This window comes from Symphodus melops (genome assembly GCF_947650265.1).
Source record: "Symphodus melops genome assembly, chromosome: 7".
NCBI classification, from domain to species: Eukaryota; Metazoa; Chordata; class Actinopteri; order Labriformes; family Labridae; genus Symphodus; species Symphodus melops.
The window spans coordinates 17,515,906-17,534,727 of record NC_136697.1 but is presented as its reverse complement, the minus strand read 5'-3'; the positions used below and the strand labels follow the sequence as shown (position 1 = coordinate 17,534,727).

The 18,822-nt window shown below is 40.9% G+C and overlaps 1 protein-coding gene across 1 annotated transcript; it reads left to right on the top strand.

The window, feature by feature from the left end:
- Nucleotides 1-231: 231 nt before the first annotated feature.
- LOC306826411 (oxysterol-binding protein-related protein 1-like) lies at nucleotides 232-18,717 on the top strand. The gene is made up of 28 exons (XM_079347723.1): nucleotides 232-325; nucleotides 613-758; nucleotides 1,604-1,689; nucleotides 1,784-1,858; nucleotides 2,016-2,127; nucleotides 2,208-2,293; nucleotides 2,568-2,712; nucleotides 2,899-2,966; nucleotides 3,543-3,587; nucleotides 3,876-3,949; nucleotides 4,304-4,367; nucleotides 4,491-4,592; nucleotides 4,695-4,820; nucleotides 4,931-5,009; nucleotides 5,356-5,462; nucleotides 10,698-10,866; nucleotides 12,317-12,509; nucleotides 14,121-14,196; nucleotides 15,040-15,174; nucleotides 15,262-15,359; nucleotides 15,501-15,683; nucleotides 15,771-15,878; nucleotides 16,161-16,250; nucleotides 16,442-16,568; nucleotides 16,671-16,787; nucleotides 16,921-17,044; nucleotides 17,132-17,222; nucleotides 17,617-18,717. Exons 2-28 carry the CDS (start codon nucleotides 632-634, stop codon nucleotides 17,717-17,719), a joined length of 2,910 nt encoding a protein of 969 aa, XP_079203849.1. The 5' UTR covers nucleotides 232-325; nucleotides 613-631; the 3' UTR covers nucleotides 17,720-18,717.
- The last annotated feature ends 105 nt before the right edge of the window (nucleotides 18,718-18,822 follow it).

Genomic DNA, 18,822 nt, shown 5'->3' with positions numbered 1-18,822 from the left:
ACCCAAAATCAACACAATTGTAAATAGCATGAAAAAAACTGTGTGGCATGGACTGTTATTTCTTAGCTTATGAATATGGGATTTTTGTGAGGAACAATTAGGTATGGTAAAAACTAAAGCAGTATGTAGGTTAACGTTAGCTGCTAGGTCCGTGCACACAAACACACACACACACACACACACACACACACACAGCTGTTTAAAGCCCGCCTGGTCACGTGACGACCTCTACAGGCTGTCAGCTGATTGACAAGCTCAAATGTCGGCAGTGCAGTGACCAAGGTCCGTCAAAGTAGGGAACATTGTGGGTTGAAAGTTATAACCTGTAAGTTATATGTTGCTTGTCACCCAAGCTAATGTTAGTAATGATATGGCCCGTACCCCTTTCGTCGTGTTTTGATGCAGATTTAACGGTTTAAAATCCGTAAAAGTAAACATGCTGCGTGAGTCTCACAAACTGAATCACAAAGCACGTTGTACGAGTTACTAAACATTTAAGTATTCTCCTGGAGACCTCCTTTTCCTTTGATAGCTCTTCTTCGCAATCTTTATTTGTCTCTAACAATAAGTTTTTTTTTGTCTCCGATATTTTTTTAATGTTCTTTGTCTAAGGGAAACAGCTTGTCAAGTAATGATGGAGGCAGACTCTCTGGAGAAGCAGCTTCTTCTCTTTGCTAAAGAGGGAAATTGTCCTCAAATTCAGAGGGTCCTTCACTCAAGAATCGACCAAAACAGCTCTCTCAACGTGAACTGCAGATGTAAGTGATGACAAGATACTATGGCAAGCTGCTTAAGTACAAGGGTTCATTTACTATTCATAATTATATTCTTGTTTTCCATCATAACATTTCTCAAATTATCCAGAATGTTTATTCTGGATATCTGCAATAACATTTTAGATGGTTGAAAGTGAAGGCCAAGTACACATGAATGGCATATTATGGATATATCAAATATAATTACGGATTGGAGTGTTTGTTTTTTAAATCTAGAAAAAGCTTGCCACCGCCTGTTAGTTTAGTTTATTGTTTGGTTTAATCTCTAAAGGACACAGTAATCTCAGTGTACAATAGGAGGTGCAGAACACCAGATTTAGTTGATATTAGCTAATAAAACCAGATAACATCACAGCCACATTTTCTAACCTAATACCTATCCTCCTCCCAAGCCACCCTGCACACCCAAAAGAGCATACAACAAAATGTACACATAAAGACCCATGCGCACATACCCAAAAAGGGTCTTGTCTATGTACAGTAAGAAGTCATGACAAAGGATACCAAAACAAGTATCATTCATGATGAATGCAACACATGGTCGATTTTTTGAGGATACAATTTTTCATTTCAATGGGGAAAAAAGCAAATGGTTTGGCTTGTTCCACTCCTTTCTAGTCCTAAAAGAAAAAAAACTGATTGTGCAAAGAGAGTACCTCGTTTTAGAATGCAACACTGCCCCCTAGAGGTCGACCTTCTGGCTTCTGTTTATCTGTTCAGAGCTGAGTTGAACAAATCCCTTAAGGGGTTCAGAGGCAGTGTTGTGAATTAAAGCATATTTTAAGGGAGCTGAGTAATGTTTTTATTGTTCCTTTCTCTCACTGTAGCAAAATCTAAGGCCAGTTCAGGATGGACCGCCCTCCATCTGGCCTGCTACTTTGGACACAGGGATGTTGTGGAGGAGCTACTCAAGGTGAGAGCTGCAGATGATATTCATATTATTATGTATATTATGTGTAATATTTGTTGCAGCCAGTGATTTTCAATCTTGGGAACACCTTCTGCAGGCGGGTGCTGATGCAAATTTACAGAATAACATGGGTGATACACCTCTGCACAAGGCAGCCTTCACTGGAAGAAAGGTAAATAATTCCTCCCCTACCAACTTGTGTATTATAAGAGAGTCTGTTTGTACACTTGTGTACAGGATTTTAGGTTATCTTAAGCAGCCTAATGTCAGTTAAAAACACAGTCAAAATAAAAATTTAAGGTTAAAAAGAAATATTTTTGACCCTTTAGGAAATTGTCCTGTTGCTGCTGCGGTATGATGCCTGTTCAAACATAATCAATGGAACAGCTCAGATCCCGAAGGATGTCACAGAGGATGATGAAATCATTACAATGCTGGAGGGTATGAAAGGACGGGGCGAATAATTTTTTTAATGGCTGCTGGCTTCTCATCACTACAGTCTTTGTTCTTGGCTCATGCAGCTTCAGAGAGAAGGGAGACAAGGCGGCAGCAGGAGAAACTTCTGGAAGCAGCAAGGGAGGGTGACATCTCTACTCTGTCTAAGCTGGTCAGAGCCTCAACTATCTTAACACTGCCAGAAAATAAGACACTTGGGGCAGCATCTACACAAATGTTAACACTACAGCTATACGTTCAGATTTTGGCCTTGAAAATCTGTGGTTATAATTCTTCATGGTATGTGTTACTGATTTACAGTAGCTACTTTAGAAATGTAGATGTGCTAAGTGTAAGTGTAGTATGTTAAAAAAGAAAAAGAAAAAAAGAAAAGAAACTTTAAATATTTTTTTTTCTGCTGTTTAAAACTGTCTTCTGTTCTTCAGCTCAGTGGAAAAGAAGCTCCAGATATTCACTGCAGAGACTCGGTGGGGAACACACCTTTGCACTGTGCAGCCTACAGAGGGCAGAAGCAGTGCGTCATTAAGCTGCTCAAATGTGGAGCCAGCCCCAGTTTACAAAACCAAAATGGTACAACATCTACTTGTAAAGTTTTTGATGGTGCATTAAGTCAATCTAAAACATGTTTATAGCAGAACACATATTTTAAGCATTATAGTGAGATAGGAATGTTTTCTTTCATGTTTGAATAACATCAATTATTAATAATTATTATTATTTGAATGGTGATTGGTTATACGGGCGATTGTGTTGCAGAGCAGACCACATTAGAGCTGGCACGCAATGATGAACTGAGGTTGATTCTAGCTGCCTATCAAGAAATGGTGAGATAAGAAAAGTAGCTTTTTTTGTTTTTTTTGTTAATGGCAGCTGCTTGAACCAAATGGGCCAGAGTCCCGCTTGGAAACCAAAAAACGAATGAATGGCTTTCTTTCAAACACAATGAGTTCCTTCGGTTTTTCTCGAATATTAAACATTATGATTTCAAGCGCTACATCAGCAAATAACTTAGTGCATCTTTATCACAGACTGCCATGCTGTACCTGTCTCTGATAGAGGGTCACACAACAGATTTTCTGCACATTTGCTTTTCACACATCTGCACGTTCACTTTAGGTCGGGTGTCGAGGGAGAAAAAGCCTTGCAAGTCAGCAGTCCTTAAAGTTTCTGTGATGTCTGAGTAGCCTGGCAAAGCTTCACGGCAGAGCTTTGCATAGTCAGGGAGGAAAAAAATCACTAAGCCCTAATATATTAAGTAATTTATAAAAAATAATCATTTTCTACTCAAATGTGCAAAACTACTGTGCTGAGTGTTTTTGGTCTCACATTACAAAAAACTGGTCCACAGTGTATATAAGGCTGTGACTGTACATAAATAAATTATTTTCTTTCCTGCTAAGGATGTGAGCAGTGGGGTACAGAAGACTGAAGGGCTTCTTTGGAAGGTACCAAATGCTGAAGTGTACACTTGATATGGAGGCTATGTTTTGTTTTTCTATATTTCTATATAATATTTCTATATTTCTCCACACATTCTTTTCCCTTTTTACATGATTTTATATGTCAAGTCATAAAGTGTTCATGTTAATGACATCTTTTATATTGCATATTGTGATGAAAATCAGTAAGACTAAAATTGAAGATAAAGAAAATGGTATGCTTTACTCCCAAAACACAACGCATTTATATGTTGTGTATTTTGGTATATCTGTCTTTGACCACATGTTCGAAAGAGTTCACGCTTTCTGGGATGGCGATCCCACTGGGTGGTTATTGAGAATGGAACTCTCTCCTGGTACCCCAGACAGTGAGAAAACTTTTTTATGTATGCAATTTATTTAGATTAACAGCATAGTATACATTTGTTTTCGTAACATTCATTGTCTATGTTTCTTCCTGTTGTTAATATGTTTCTTCCTGTGCTAAGTTATTATATATGTAAACCTGTGTAACTGTGCAAAGCTATGACAACAACTTTCCCCCGAGGTACAATAAAGTATTGTGTTGTATATTCTATTTTGTAAGTTAGAGATGGTCAACTTTGAAGATGGTTATGAGGCATTTAGTAAAAATTACAACTAAAGAGAAGAAACATCTATACTGCTATGTGAGGACTTTTCCAAAAGTTGTCATGTTCTCTTGGGTTGTTTTTTTTTTCCAGGGCTGATGCCCTGACTGGTGTCAGGAAACAGGGCTGCAAGTCTTTAACTCAATCCTACTGCATGGTAAGTGGTGGAGGTTAGAGGCTATTAAAACCTCCTGCTCAGTTCATATCATAGATGTTTGAATAGCATCTTAAGAGCTAGTGCAGTGAGCTCGATTGTACATAATCCAATATGTCATTTCAGGTCAAACCATGGGACCATTGCTTCTTCACGCTCAAGTGCTTTGATGACACTCTTCACTGTTTCAAAGTCCCTTCAACGACAGATTCAGTGGCAGCTAGAAAGGTAAGGGGAGATTCACCTTCTCTGCACCTACTGTGTCCCACTTGCCTGAATCTGGCTTAAAGAGTGTACAGCATTTGAAGTATCATTGATGTGTCTTTCTAGAGATGGCTGGATGCTTTCGAGGCTCATTCATCCTACAGCACTCGCCACAGCACCTGTGAACCAATTACAGACGACGAAGCTAATGATGGGGGCAGTTCAGTAAAGAACCTGTCCCATGCCCTCCAGGTAAAGTTAAGCTCACACACGTTTTAGTGAGGTGTATTATTAACCGACGGAAGTTAAGAAGTGTTTTTCACAGAGTTTCGAAGTGTCTCTCTTGCCCTTTGTTCTTGCAGGCAGCCAACACTTTCCAGCAGAAATTGGAGGGTGAAGTGTCAATATTTCTATCGATGGTGAAGAACATGGAGAACTGTGGTAGGAGTCTTAGTGTTGGGTGCATATTTATGAAGTTTATTTTTTATATACTGTTGCTCATTAGGATATTAATTGTTCAATGAACAGAAAATGTGTTGCAGACTATTATGATAAACCAAATAGCTGTTGATTGAATAGTAATTATGTATAAAAGAGAAGGTAAATTATGTTTCAGGTTCTCTATTATATCAACTCCTGCTGTATTGTTTTATTGTTTTCTGGCATGTTGTTGTCCAACTAATAACTGATTTAGCATAGAAATAGCCACAGACCAATAAATCACTGCTATAAATAACCAGGGACTTAAATACATCTGTGATGATTTTTCTTCTTTTTTTTTTCTTAGAATTGGCTGCACCTCTTTTACTGAAAGCCAAAGAGACCAGTGAGCTCTCCAGTGAAACGTGTGTAGCTCTTCAGCAGTGCCTTGAACTGCTCTCAAAGCAAGAGGAGGTAGGGGAAAACGTCCTTTACTCAAGCCTGAATAAGAACAAGGAAACACAAATCAAGTTGCCAGGATCAAATGTGTAAAGATTTATCACTTATGCTGCAGTATTGGGATGTTTGTCACATAACTACAGTGATGCAGAATAAGTGTTTGTTATTGTTTTTATTTTTTCTTTGTATATGATGAAGATTTTTGTGGTTTCTATTAGCTGCAGCTAACTGAGCATGATCGTCATCTCATTAACTGTTACGCTTTTACCCACTTGCTGTGCTCCTATTGGCTCAGAAAATGATATGGATAGATTAAAAACATACTCAAGCCCCTCCCCCTTTAAGGGAGCTCTCTCACACAAAACCTTTTTGAAGTGTGTGTGTTTCCCAGTCCACCTGTCCCAGTGGCTGGGCTGTCTCCTTGGGGAGGGGAGGGGAGGGGAGGAGGGGGGGGGGAGCGATGGAACAGTGCTGTAATCACTGGCAATGTCTGTAGGAAGGACACAGGCTATATCCGCTTTTATGCTTAGGTCTGCGTTCAGCCTGCAGATCAGCAGCGACACACACACACACACACACACACACACACACACACACACACACAGAGTTGTAGACTTGGATCCACACACAGCTGCTTTAGGCGAAGGCTGTGCATTGAGCGAGGGAACTGAAGCACGCGTACATTCACAGGCTCAGCTGGAGACACAGGCGTTCAGCCTCACACAGTGAAAACACACACTCGCAGGCACACTTCCACATGCCACAGCATCCGAGAACTGGAGGAAGAGGAGACGCTGACCGCACTCTCGACGAGTATCTGCCCAGGTACAAACCAAACAGTTGCTCCTGTGTCTCACAGTTAATATTTGATCATCTTCTAAACAGCTGGATGTTTTTGGCACTGGGCTTTCCCCAGCTGCCTTACAGTGTTTGAAGTTTGGCAAAGAAATGTATTATGATGTGTGTGTGTGAGTGTGTGTGTGTGTGTATGAGTTGTTGGTTTGAAGCATCCGCATGGGCAAAAGCTTTTCATCAATATGCATGGGTCATTCTTGTGGGTTTAATGATGTGAACCGAGTGTGAGATTGAGCGTGTTTGAAGTCATGCTGCATGTTGCTTCCTTTTAAATTGGATCCTCTTGTAATTAATTTAGTCAAATCTAGAGCACGGAGGGGGGATAAAATAAATGACATCACATTAAATGTATGTGAGGATGTATATGACACGGATATACTATAGAGAAAGGTTTAATGAAAACGATCTCAGCAGTTCAAATGTTTCTCAGTACTGTTTTTGGGAAAGGAGAGATCATAACATGCTTCTACTTTTTTTCTTTTTCTTTTTTTTTTTTTAACATTTTACTACAGATTTATCAGCACTTTATTGAAATTACTACACCAAAATGCTGAGACTGACCTAACTACAGTTTTTCCCCTCTTTCAGCATTCTTTGTGTGCTTTGGTGTAAAAAGGTGAAGGAAGCTGGAATCATTTCACATCAGCTTTTGGAGCACTCCGCTCTAGGTGTCGGCCAGATATATGATTGCGTAACAATGGCAACATGCAGCATGTTTACACAGTGCGTTGTGCCCTGCCAAACCACGTTACCAGAGAATGAACTGCCAACAGCTGCTGTCCTGTCACAGAGAAGAAGCTGGCTCTATTATCACAGAGGAGGAAGAACACGTTCACTGCAGTGTCCTTTATTTATTTTATTTTATTTTTTAGTTAACCTTTATTTTACCAGGAATATTCCCATTGAGATAAAAAAAAAAATAAAAAAAATCTCTTTTCCAAAGGAGTCCTGGCCAAGAAGTCGTCACACAACAAACGTCAGAACAATGGACGGTGAATTAATTTATAATAACCAGATAGTGTTTTAAGAAGGAAAAGGGCTTACGAGGCATATAATGTCTACTGGTCTCATGCTAAGCTGCTGCTGCTACATCTACTAACTGGATTATATTTCCTACACTGCTGAGACTGGCTCTATTAGCTAGCATTAACTCTAATCTTACATGCCCATTGTGCTGCCACAGATGCTGTGACACAAACATTTGTTTTCCTTTCTGTTTATCATAATGTAGAATTGTCACACGCGCTGTTTAGAATGGCCTCCGATGTCTTGACGAGTGTAAGATTGAGAAGCGTGATGCAACAATTAAAGTGTAACCCTTCAGCAGAGTGTGTGTGTGACCCATTTCAGCAGCTGCTGCACAACTTAACCGTGCCAGGCAGCGTGCCTCATTATCCAGCACACACAAAGAACAGCACGAGTTGCTGATGACTGCTATACGTGGTGTTAGCATGTTATACGTTAGGTGATATACGTGCTGATAGATCATAATGAGTGAAAGGCAGACGGGGCGACAGTAACTTTGTGACAGTAACTCTCAGACACACGTCACAGTCACTCCTTGGTGATTCTCAGGCAGTGGCTTCCACACCTGTCAGAAAATGAGACTAAATGGAGACTAATGGCAGGAAACCACTTAGTGGTGACAAGCAGATAAGCCAATCTGTCAGTTTGTGTTGCATTATAGGCAAGAGAAGCTGCATTATATGTGTTGCTCTACAGTCATTCATTCTTTTGGATATCCGTGGGCTGTAAGGAAGCCGCTTGTATCGAAGTATAAAAGAAAGACGTTCATATTTTAGATCTTAACTATAAACCAAAGTAGTTTGTTTGGTATTGCCTGTTCTACTAGTTTGTCTCTGGAGCATCAGTTCTTAGGTCTCCCTCAGCCTAAATAATGTTTAGCTTCTTCCCATCAATCACACATGATGTACAGCTTGATATACAGCCCCTTTTATTCCAGTGTACTATATAGAGGTTATAAATCTGCGGCTGAGATTTGTTTTCCCTTCAGCAGAGAAAGCAGGTTTTAGAACTAAGTAGAAAGCTCTCCTTTGGGGTATTGGCCAAGGAGAAGCATCCCTCTCAGGCTTGAGCAACCCTTCAGCACACAGCCTCAGCAGAGCTTAAAATAGCGCCGTTTTCTGCTCAGACAAGAGGATGCAGCGAGAGTGGAAGAGCTGGCTGGGATAGTTAGTTACACAACAAAAGTGTTCTGTCCCTAGATGGGCTCTTAAGCCAAGTGCCTGGGACAGGGAGGGTTAACATAGGCTCCTATACAGTGAGCTCAAGGCTCTACACCAAACATTTGTCTGGGCCTTGAAAAGACAAACCTTTTTGCGGGACGCACATTTTTCCAGCATCACTATGTGATGATTGGAAGCCCATCAGTGGTTATAGTTGGCAAACTGATAAATAGGAACGGCACCAAAACAAATAAAAAGCATTCAGTTTGAACAGTTTTAAGAATTTCTTACTTGGAATTTAAAGGTTCTTGTGTTTTTATGATTGTTTATGATAGGACAGATCTGAACGGTAAAGGGAATACCAGAGAGACTTCTTTTTGTGTTTGTCGTGTATGGATTGAACGTCAGCCGTATGAAGGGTGTGACAGCAGCCATGTTAAAGTGTTATCTTGTCCATAACCGTAGGTACCATATTTTCATTTACAAATCATCGTGTATACACAACAGTGATTCTCTTATAGAAGTCTGCATGACTCTTGATACCATTCTTAAAAGTGCTGATGCCAAATATGGACGCCACATTTAAAACTCTGCTGTTCGCTTATAAACAGCCTCAAAATGGACTCGTCTTTATCTTAACTCTATCATCCCAGTCTGCACTCCCTGCCGATCCTCTATGCTCTGCCAATAAAAGGCATCTGGTCCAACCTTCACAACGGGGCCCTAAGTCTCCAGCTAGACTCTTCTGATGATGATAATGCTTTTGGGATGCTGATTAGGACTCTCTCTCGAACAGCTTTCGATGTTGTGCTTAAAAGCTGCTTGCCAATTCTGACATTGTTTCCTGCTTCCTAGATCCTTGCTTGTGCACTTACTCTCTGATGCACGTCGCTCTGGTTAAAAGTGAAATTTAGAGTTATATCAGGGGTGCTCACATTCACTTGTGGGTATTGAATCAATCAATATGTGTTTAAAAATAGGATGGAACTACAGCCCTGATCAAAAGAAACAAATCTGTGGGATAGTCACTGTTAGAATGTCCTCATAGTGGTTTGACACCGTGCATGTACACACAACTCCACAAGGTTGTGCACTCTCCTCCTGATCTGTTCTCTCCACATTTATGCTCCTCCGGCCATCAGTGGGTCAAGCAGGTCAGGTCCAATGAGGCTCTCATCTAGAACAACGATGCGTTCACTGTAGGGGTCTTTGTCACAGCTGTTCGTATGACATCAAAACTCGATGTCAACAACGTGACGAACAGGGTCACACGTGGTCCTGAATCACATTTTGTCACTTCAACAATAATTTGTTCATGTTTGAAGCGCAACTTTTCTGTATCACCAAGTCAAATTTCAGCTTGTACATGTGACGACGGAAGGATTTCTGATTTACAGGCATGAACTGCAAAGGGTCTTGAGCATATTAGCAGATGTTTGGACAGATGTTTCTTTGTGCATGGCTGTGCACACAGCTGATAATATTGGAGGCACAACGGAAGACGAGGACGATTATATATATATATTTTTATCTTTAAAAGAACACAGCTGCAATTCTCCATCTCAGATTTACCGTGCGATTTACAAGCTCCTGTTTCCCTCCGACTTCACGGCCTTCCTCAAGGTGACTCTCTTTATAAACTGTGCTGGCTGTGTTCCATTTTAATGATCCGCGGAGCATAGCCGCAGTGCAAGTTTACGAACCGCTTTATTTGTAGTTCCTTTTTGTTTTGCAAAAGTCTTAATGTCATTATCTCATTTTATGCCGCTTTTGTGATGTCATCTATGCGTTTGAGTTCAGCTTCTTGTCTATTTTCAAGTCAGCTAAAGACCTACAACAGCGGCCTGAGACAATAGGAAACACTGATCTGGTCTGTCCCACTGTGCCCTGGCTCAGGTTGCTCCGAGTGGACACTCAATCCCGAGCTGCTGAGCTCTCGGAGACTGGCGTGTTCGGTTCCAACCGGAGGAAACCAGATCTGCGGGCAGGGTTGGAACAATGACCTGCCATCAGAACCACAAAGACGCACATACTGTGGCATTTAAAGAAGCAAATCAATACCTTATCATTCGAGCCATCAGTAGATAACAAACCAGCCAGCAGTACTGTCTGTAAAAGATGCACGTTGATTCACAATCGTTCTCTTTCTAATGCTATAGTAGTTCACCTTCTCTCTGTGTCTGTGGCTTGTCCGGTGGTGTGTCTGCAGGTGTGGAGTCTAAAGTTAGAGCAGGAGGAAGAGAAGAATAAAGCCCTCAAAGAGGCTCTGCAGACGTTTGCAACTGAGAACATCAAACTCCAGCAGTCCCTGTGTAAGGGCAGGAGGTTGTCTACCCTCAGCGCCCTCAATGAAGATGACTTCTATGACGCTGTGTCAGGTCAGCAGCTCCTACTGTACATGGACACCAGTCAAGAAGTGAAACTTTACTCTGGTTACATATCAGAACGGTACATCTTCATATGGTGTTTACTCAGTAAATGAGACAAATTGAATGTCAAGAATTACGTGAAGCACTCTCTTCCCTCTTATTCTTCTGCTTGAGCTAACATTGCATTTCAAGTTATTCTAAATATTATCTGGAATATTATTCTGGAATTGAAGTGGTTTTTAGAGGAATTCAGGGTAATGTCATAACCAGTAGTGGCTCCCTGTTGGTTTGTATTGCATATTCGTCCAAAAATGCTGACTTCGCAACCGAAAGCCATGCTGATGGTTTCTGGTATTAAAGCGGGGAAAAAAAGTATAGAAATGCACTGAAAGAAAAGTAAGAGAAGATCTTACGCTTTTTAGATTTGTTTGTGTGGACTCGGGGACAAACTGAATCTAATCATAACCTTGTTAACGAGGAAACTCCACTGGGCGTCTCTGAGATTTGTGACTCGTACTTCCATGTTCATTCAGAACAGTTGCATCCAGCAGTGCTGTCTCGTCTACTGTGAAACTACTTTACAGTGATCACTCTGAACTTTACTTTCAGATTGATTACAAACAAGTTTGCATGGCATCATTGTTAAACACTCTCTCTCTTTTACTCAAGTGGGCAATGGGTAAGTGACTACTCTGACACTCTTACTTAAATCGTTTTTTTAATGCTTTACACTGTGAAAGGTTCACATTGTGTGTCGCCAAAATCCTCATCATGCTGATTATTTACTGTAGACTGGTGTCGGCAGCAAGTGTCTGTGCACTTTTTCAGGATTTTTTGCATTATTCATAGACAGCCCCGAGTTATCCGCTGGTCAGAGACTACTCTCTACTCTCAGACGCCATACTCTGCTCGGTTTAAATAAGGATTTCCACGTGCTGAGCTGGGTGTGTAAAACTCATACACCTGTTTTTGTTTACATAGAAGGTGTTTATAAAGCTGTTTTTTGTCTTCTGCCAGCTGTTATATAAAGAGTGCAACCATGCAGCTGCTTGAACCCAGCAGTCAAGTTTACAGTATATGTACTTACAAATATCACACCTAACTCAAATTAGCATATACAGGCATTTAGGACAGTGAACACATTTTCTCGCCTTGCTTTGTGTATGTGACGATGTCAGAGCAAACAATGTTGGAAGAAATAAAGCCTCTGTGCGGCCTCCCATTGGAACACAATCCTCAGGTGGGGTTTGGCTGGCAGCAGGGCGGGGGAGGTTGGAGAGGAAGTGTAGCTCAACTGTTATTTGCAGACAGTGTATTGTTCGGGCTACAGCTTTCTGAGCCGGCCAACCAAACCTGCATGTTTGTGTATGATTGTGTGCGTGTGTGTGTGTTTGTGTGTGATTTTGGACCTGGCATCCTTGGCATGACCTGGCTTCTGCCCCCTGTCGTCCTTCCACAGAGTCGGATTCGGAGCTCTCTGTGAGCGGCTTCCTTTCTGTGACCAGTTTCTCCTGTGAAGAGGACGAGGGGAGAGACGCCCCCGTTTTCAGCAGCCTCCGCCATCCCAGCACGCTCAGGGGGCCTTCCGGAATGTCAGGGGAGGGTAACCATGGCGACCAACCAGCCCAGTGCAACGGAGTCGAAAAGCACAGGTGGGACATGCTCCAGTTATGATGTCATGCTTGTTTATTGGCTTAGATGACGAGTTGGACACGATGTGATGTTGTTTACGTGAGAGCTCTTGGTGACAAAATCTATCCACTGTGTCTTTATTGCAAGGCTGAAAAATCCCAGCTGGTTGCAGATATCAATGTCATAAAAATTCAAAAACAAATAGCCTACATTTGTCTTTTAGCATGTGTGTCCAATGACAGGCTTCGGTCCTTAATCAGCAAGAGGATAGGTCAGTAAATGGAAGAGTTTGTGTAATGGGATACCATCTTTCCACTCCGCTCTGTTTTTGCAGTCAGGTGTTTTTGTTTCTTCACCCACTCCACTGGGAATAGCCCGTTTTGTTTTTCCTTATTCAACTCTCCAAGCGAACAATCAGGGTAGCTCTTTGTCTTTTTTTTTTTTTTTTTAGTTCTATTTTGATGGATACACATTGTGGCTTGGCCTCTCCGCCTTAATTCCACAAGTCATTCATGAATAATGTAGCACTTCAGCATGTGCTGGCTCAGTGTAGGAGCTGGAAAGGAAACTGGCTCGCTTTGCGCACATACGTGTGCGCGCGCATGTGTGTGTGTGTGTGTGTGTGTGTGTGTGAGATTGGCTTGTGCATTAAAGATTTATAAGGTGTCTGTGTATTTGAAAGTACCTCCCGCCATTCATAGAAGCTTCTTTTTTCATTCTTGATTCAATGTTTGACATTCCTCTCACTATTTCCTTTTTCTATGAAACCCAGCAATGCATTCTTTAAAAATGTGAGTTATAGTGATGTTTTTTATTATGCTGGTCGAAAAGGTGGTTTTCACTTGGGAACACTAAACCACAGAGATAAGCATTTCTGATCAAATTTCTAACTAAAATAGGGAACTTTGTCAGTGAAACTGGAGCAAACTCTTAAATCAGGAGATCTCATGAGTATGTTTACATTTACAGTGAGCAACCGTACTAAGTAAAAAGGAAACCCTGTGATCAGTTTTCATGTTTTAGTTTTGATAAAAGTCACACACACACAAAAAAAACGTCTTTATTTATTAGTTTAATTTTGGCATCAAAGCTCACGGAGCAAAAACTGAGCCAGTAAAACAGTCAGCCACGCATCAGTGCTCTGTTCATCCTACACATGGAGTAAACCCCCATCCCCCTACCTCTCTGTTTATTCAGCTGAAGTAATGGCTTTTATTTGCAGTGTTGGTTCAGCACCATCTGCCTCCAGCCAGCGTACCTGTAAAAAGTTAGAAGACTCCGGAAGGCCGTCTTGAAAAGGCAAGACGGCTGCATATGAGTAACAGAGATAGACAAAAGATGTTCAGTCATCATTTATTTAAAGCAGTAGCAAAAGTGGCACATGTTTAGACGCAATAAAATCAATTAAAAGAGTATCTTGAGAACACGTGCTGTTATACCAGACCGGCTTAAAACTCACTCGCTTACAGGTGTCAGATGACTTTTCTTTTTTTCCAATATGGTGGTTCAAGCTTTTTTTTTCTCCCCTCTTTGAGGACACAGGAAGTGATTGAAATCTTTTTCATCATGTCATCATTTTCTGTTATAGTTGACTGTGTCTTTCCTTCTTTCTGTCTACGTTTTTCTCACAGGACATGTTTGCCGGCTCCCATGTTCTCCAGGAACGACGTCAGCATATGGAGTATCCTGAAAAAATGCATCGGCATGGTGAGAGCTGAAGAAACTCCTCGAACAGATTGATCATGTATTTCTTGTGCTTTAGTTTCCGAACTTAAAAAGTTAGGTCGTTGTGTTAAATTAGTTTTTGTACTACACATACTTAAGGTTGTGTTGTTGTTTTTTTAAAGTGGTGTCATTAGAATCAGTGTCTTCCCTCTGCACCAGCCTGGATTTAATTACATTTTATAATGTCTCTTAATGCTTCATTCTCTAATTAAATGCGGCTAATGATTCATGCAAAGGCAGTGCAGTTGGCCGACAGAGATATGCAGTCAAATCTCGGCACACATCGGGCATGCACACAGTGTGTTTACCAGTGCAGTCATGTGGCCTTTTCATTAGAATAACATCGGATTTCTTTCTCTTCATCTCTTTATACAAACTAGATCAAGGTTTGTGTGTTCAGCAAAAATCTATGTTTTTACCTTAAACCTCAGATTTTACAGTTGAAGATTATAGATTGGGGCGCCAGTAGCCTTGTGTGCATCTGCAGAGGAAGATCAGGTTCAAATCCATGTGTCAATTTGTCAACTCTCTCTTCCTGTTTGTCTGACCTATCTCTAAAATAAAGACATCAAAGCCCAAAAAAGACATCTTAAACAAAAAGAAAGATGAAATATATCAACATTGAACTATTCAATAAAGATGTAAATATTTTTCACATGAAACCCCAAACATGCATAAAAGACTAAATTAAAGACAGGTTTATAGAATTGTGTATATGAATTAGGAGTAAAAGAATATATATATATATATATACCCACAATCCACTGCCCATTCTTCTTTCCTCACAGGTTTGACTACATTCTTCTTTTTCTTTTTTTTTTGCAGGAGTTGTCAAAGATTGCCATGCCTGTGATATTTAATGAGCCTCTGAGCTTCCTCCAGCGGTTAACAGAATACATGGAGCACACCTACCTCATCCACCAGGCCAACGCTACAACAGACTCAGTGGAGAGGATGAAGGTAAGAGTTTACAAGTTCACTTCATCAGACTAAAACACACTCTTTTAGTTGCCTGTAGTTTGTTTATCATAAGTCATTGCTGTTTAGTGTGTTGCAGCATTTGCTGTGTCAGCTGTGGCGTCGCAGTGGGATAGGACTGGGAAACCCTTCAACCCACTGCTGGGGGAGACCTACGAGCTCATCAGGTAAAACCTCGGACTTACATCAGAGACTCAATGGTACAAATGTTTCTGTTTGCACATTTGATACAAACATGTTTACATTTGGTGGAGACACATTGTTTTGTGGACTTTCCTGCCATACCAAACATCTTTGCTGTCCACCAGAGACGATTTGGGATTTAAGTGGGTTTCCGAGCAAGTAAGCCACCATCCTCCAGTAAGTGCCTTTCAAGCCGAGGGCCTCAATGAGAATTTTGTCTTCCATGGCTCCATCTACCCCAGACTTAAGTTTTGGGGGAAAAGCATAGAAGTTGAGCCTAAAGGAGTTATCACACTCGAGCTGCCGAAGTAAGTACATCGACTTAAGACCGCGCTGCAAATTAGATTTGAGTCCCTTTGAGGCTACTGCATCTCGTGTTCCCTCTGTTCCTGCAGATATAACGAAGCCTACACCTGGACAAACCCTACCTGTTGTGTGCACAATATCATCGCGGGACAGCTTTGGATTGAGCAGTATGGCAGCGTGGAAGTGATCAATCACAAGTAATAGAAAAGTCCTTTCGCTTGTGCGTTGCTCTGTGTGTCTGTTTGCCTACAGAGGCCCGCCTCGCTAATTAGCATGCACTAAGATTTGTTTGCGTGGACATCTGGCTCTCTGCGCTTCATGGCAGAGCGTTGTTCTACTTGCAGCTTATTGATCATGGGAAGCAGAACTGGGACGGTTGCCATTAGAACAGAAGAGCAAGATGGTTAATGTTTGAAAGCCTTTAGCTCAGCAGAGGGAGTGAAAGAGAATGGGTAAACGTTCTGTCGTTTCTGTGGTAGGACTGGAGAGAGATGCAGCATGACTTTCAAACCCTGTGGCCTCTTTGGAAAAGAGCTCCATAAAGTGGAGGGCTACATCTTAGATAAAAGGTACTCTTCCTTTTAATTACCTGTGATTTTATTGGTTCATCTTGTGTTTAATCTCGCCTGAGAGAAATGTAGATTTGTCATATGTAAAAGAACAAGATCATAAAAAGGTATTAAATGAATAGTATGATGTATCAAATATTAAAAGCGTCTAAAGCTGTTTCTCATTAACCCTTTGCTTTATATATTTGCAGCAAAAAGAAGCTCTGTGCAATATATGGCAAATGGACTGAGTGTCTTTACACGGTCGACCCCGCGACCTTTGAAGCCCACAAAAAGATGGACAAAAAGAATTCCGATGACAAAAAGGGCAACAAACAGGTATTCAAGTTTGCTGCTTTGGAAAGCCTCTTGAGTATTTTTTTTTTAACGCTGTTAAAACCTGTTGGATATCTGTCTCTGCGTGCGTCACTGTGGACTTAGAGCAGCGTCGATGAGGAGCCAGAAGAGATGCCTCCACCTGATGCTGAAACCGTCCAGGTCATCCCGGGGAGCGAGCTCCTCTGGAAGATAACGCCTCGACCAGAAAACTCAGCCAAGGTATGAAAAGAAATGCAGGTGGTGTGACCGTTGGTTGATGTGAAAATGAAAAACCAGGATAACAAGTGGGTTTTTTTCTCCTTCTGTGACAGCTGACGTTTTTCTGGCGATGTGTTTTTTTTCTCTCTGGCAGTTCTATGCATTTTCAACATTTGCAATGCACCTCAATGAGCACGAGAAGAGCATGGAGGGCGTTATCCCCCCTACAGACAGTCGCCTCCGACCTGACATTCGAGCCATGGAGAACGGAGATATAGGTATAACCTTTCCATTTAGTCACTTTTATTAGCTTTTATTATTGTCACTGGAGGTTTGCAAGCTTGTTCCTATTCCTGCCTTTACAGATTTGGCGAGCGCGGAGAAGAAGAGACTTGAGGAAAAACAGAGAATGGCTCGAAAAAATCGCACTAAATCAACAGAGGAGTGGAAAACAAAGTATGTCTCTAATTTGTACGATTAAATGTAATTGGCCTGTTTAAATTATGTTTGTTAATTGCCTTTCCGTTGTCTTGTTTATTTGTTTGTGTTCCTTTAAATAAAACTGAGAAGGAACGCTGCACTTGGCCCAAGGTTTGGTTGAAAGCTTTGCCTTTTTCCTGTGTTTCTTTTCTCTGATGTGAAGTGCTGCACTAAACTACACCACCCCCCTCAGGACAAAATGCACTACTGCAACCTTGTGTTATTGGATACAAGTGTCAAGTTTGGTACTTGATATGAGCGAGTGCTTTGCTTTTTGTTTGTGTGTTGATTTGTCTGTTTTTTTTTTTTTATCTTTACCCAAAGTGCAGTCTTGGTATTTCAGTGATCATCTTCTTGTTTAACCCTGCAGGTGGTTTCAGCAAGGACCCAACCCTCACAACAAAGCTCAGGACTGGCTCTACTCAAAAGGCTACTGGGACAGGAACTACACTCACATGCCTGAAATTTACTAATACGAAGAAATACAAACTATTACCTTGGACATTCATTTCTACTTTTACAACCTTTCCACTTCATTCACTGTACTCGGTTGTTTTGGTTAGAGCTTCCAACAATGTAAAGGAGTAAGGTACAGAGGGTGGGATTGAAATAAGATAAATAGATACTAAATAAACCAAAAGGGTTCATTTAGTTATACTACCAATACATGTGTGTGAATAAAAAGCACAAAATCTTTCTTAGCTTACTTATTGTGGTCCTTGACATCTTAAATAGGCAGTATGGGCATGTCATTGAAAAGTAGAATGTATTTTAGAAATATGAATATATAGATGTTAGCTAGCTGGAGGGATGAAACAGTGACCTTGTTTTTTTGTTCGTTGGATGTTCCATGATTCCTTCTGGTCATTTTTCAACTAACCTGAGTGCAGACATACTAGATTAAATCCCAGACAGGCTACAGTTAGTGTGTGATGCATCCTGAGCACATTCATTTGACTTTTATTACATTTTGACACTGATTCTACTTTTGCTTGCCTTCTGTCTAGCAGTGCGTAGGATTAAAACGGAAGATTTAGGAGCCTATGTTGTAGATGTGCAGATAACTAGTGTTGAAATGGATGCATTTTAAGTTCTGCGCCTGATGTTTCTCTGCAAAGATATGGGCAGGTAAAAGACAGTGTTGCACATGCATTTACCTGACTGTAGATAAAGTAGCACCTTGCTCTGCACTTTAGATAGTTTGTGTGTGTGTGTGTTAAGTCTTGCATTTGTATAGTGCAACTTCTTATAATCCTACAGTTATTGGTCTAATTAAAGTCTAGCTATCTAATAACAGCATGTATATCCTTATAACTATGCAAGCCTTACCTCCTTTCACAATTAAGCACTGACGTTTTTTTCCCCTACGTGTGAATAGCTGATAGTTTTGGGGTTTTTTCAGTTATCACACTTTTTGGTATCCTAACTGAATTTCTATTGTTGCTAAATAAAAGCTTAATGTTCACTGAAACCTCTTCATTCTGTGTGAACTATTTTGTCGCTACAGAGTTAAACGTCTTACTTCATATAGGTTGTCTCTGCCGAAGGTCCCACTTATGATTCAAGCAAACGATCG

Excerpts from the sequence above, each read along its gene's own strand:
- LOC306826411 (XM_079347723.1), top strand. The coding sequence starts at position 632 with ATGATGGAGGCAGACTCTCTGGAGAAGCAGCTTCTTCTCTTTGCTAAA. Across the intron at positions 2,713-2,898 it reads CAGTTTACAAAACCAAAATG|AGCAGACCACATTAGAGCTG; the intron begins GTACAACATCTA and ends ATTGTGTTGCAG. Across the intron at positions 4,368-4,490 it reads TAACTCAATCCTACTGCATG|GTCAAACCATGGGACCATTG; the intron begins GTAAGTGGTGGA and ends ATGTCATTTCAG.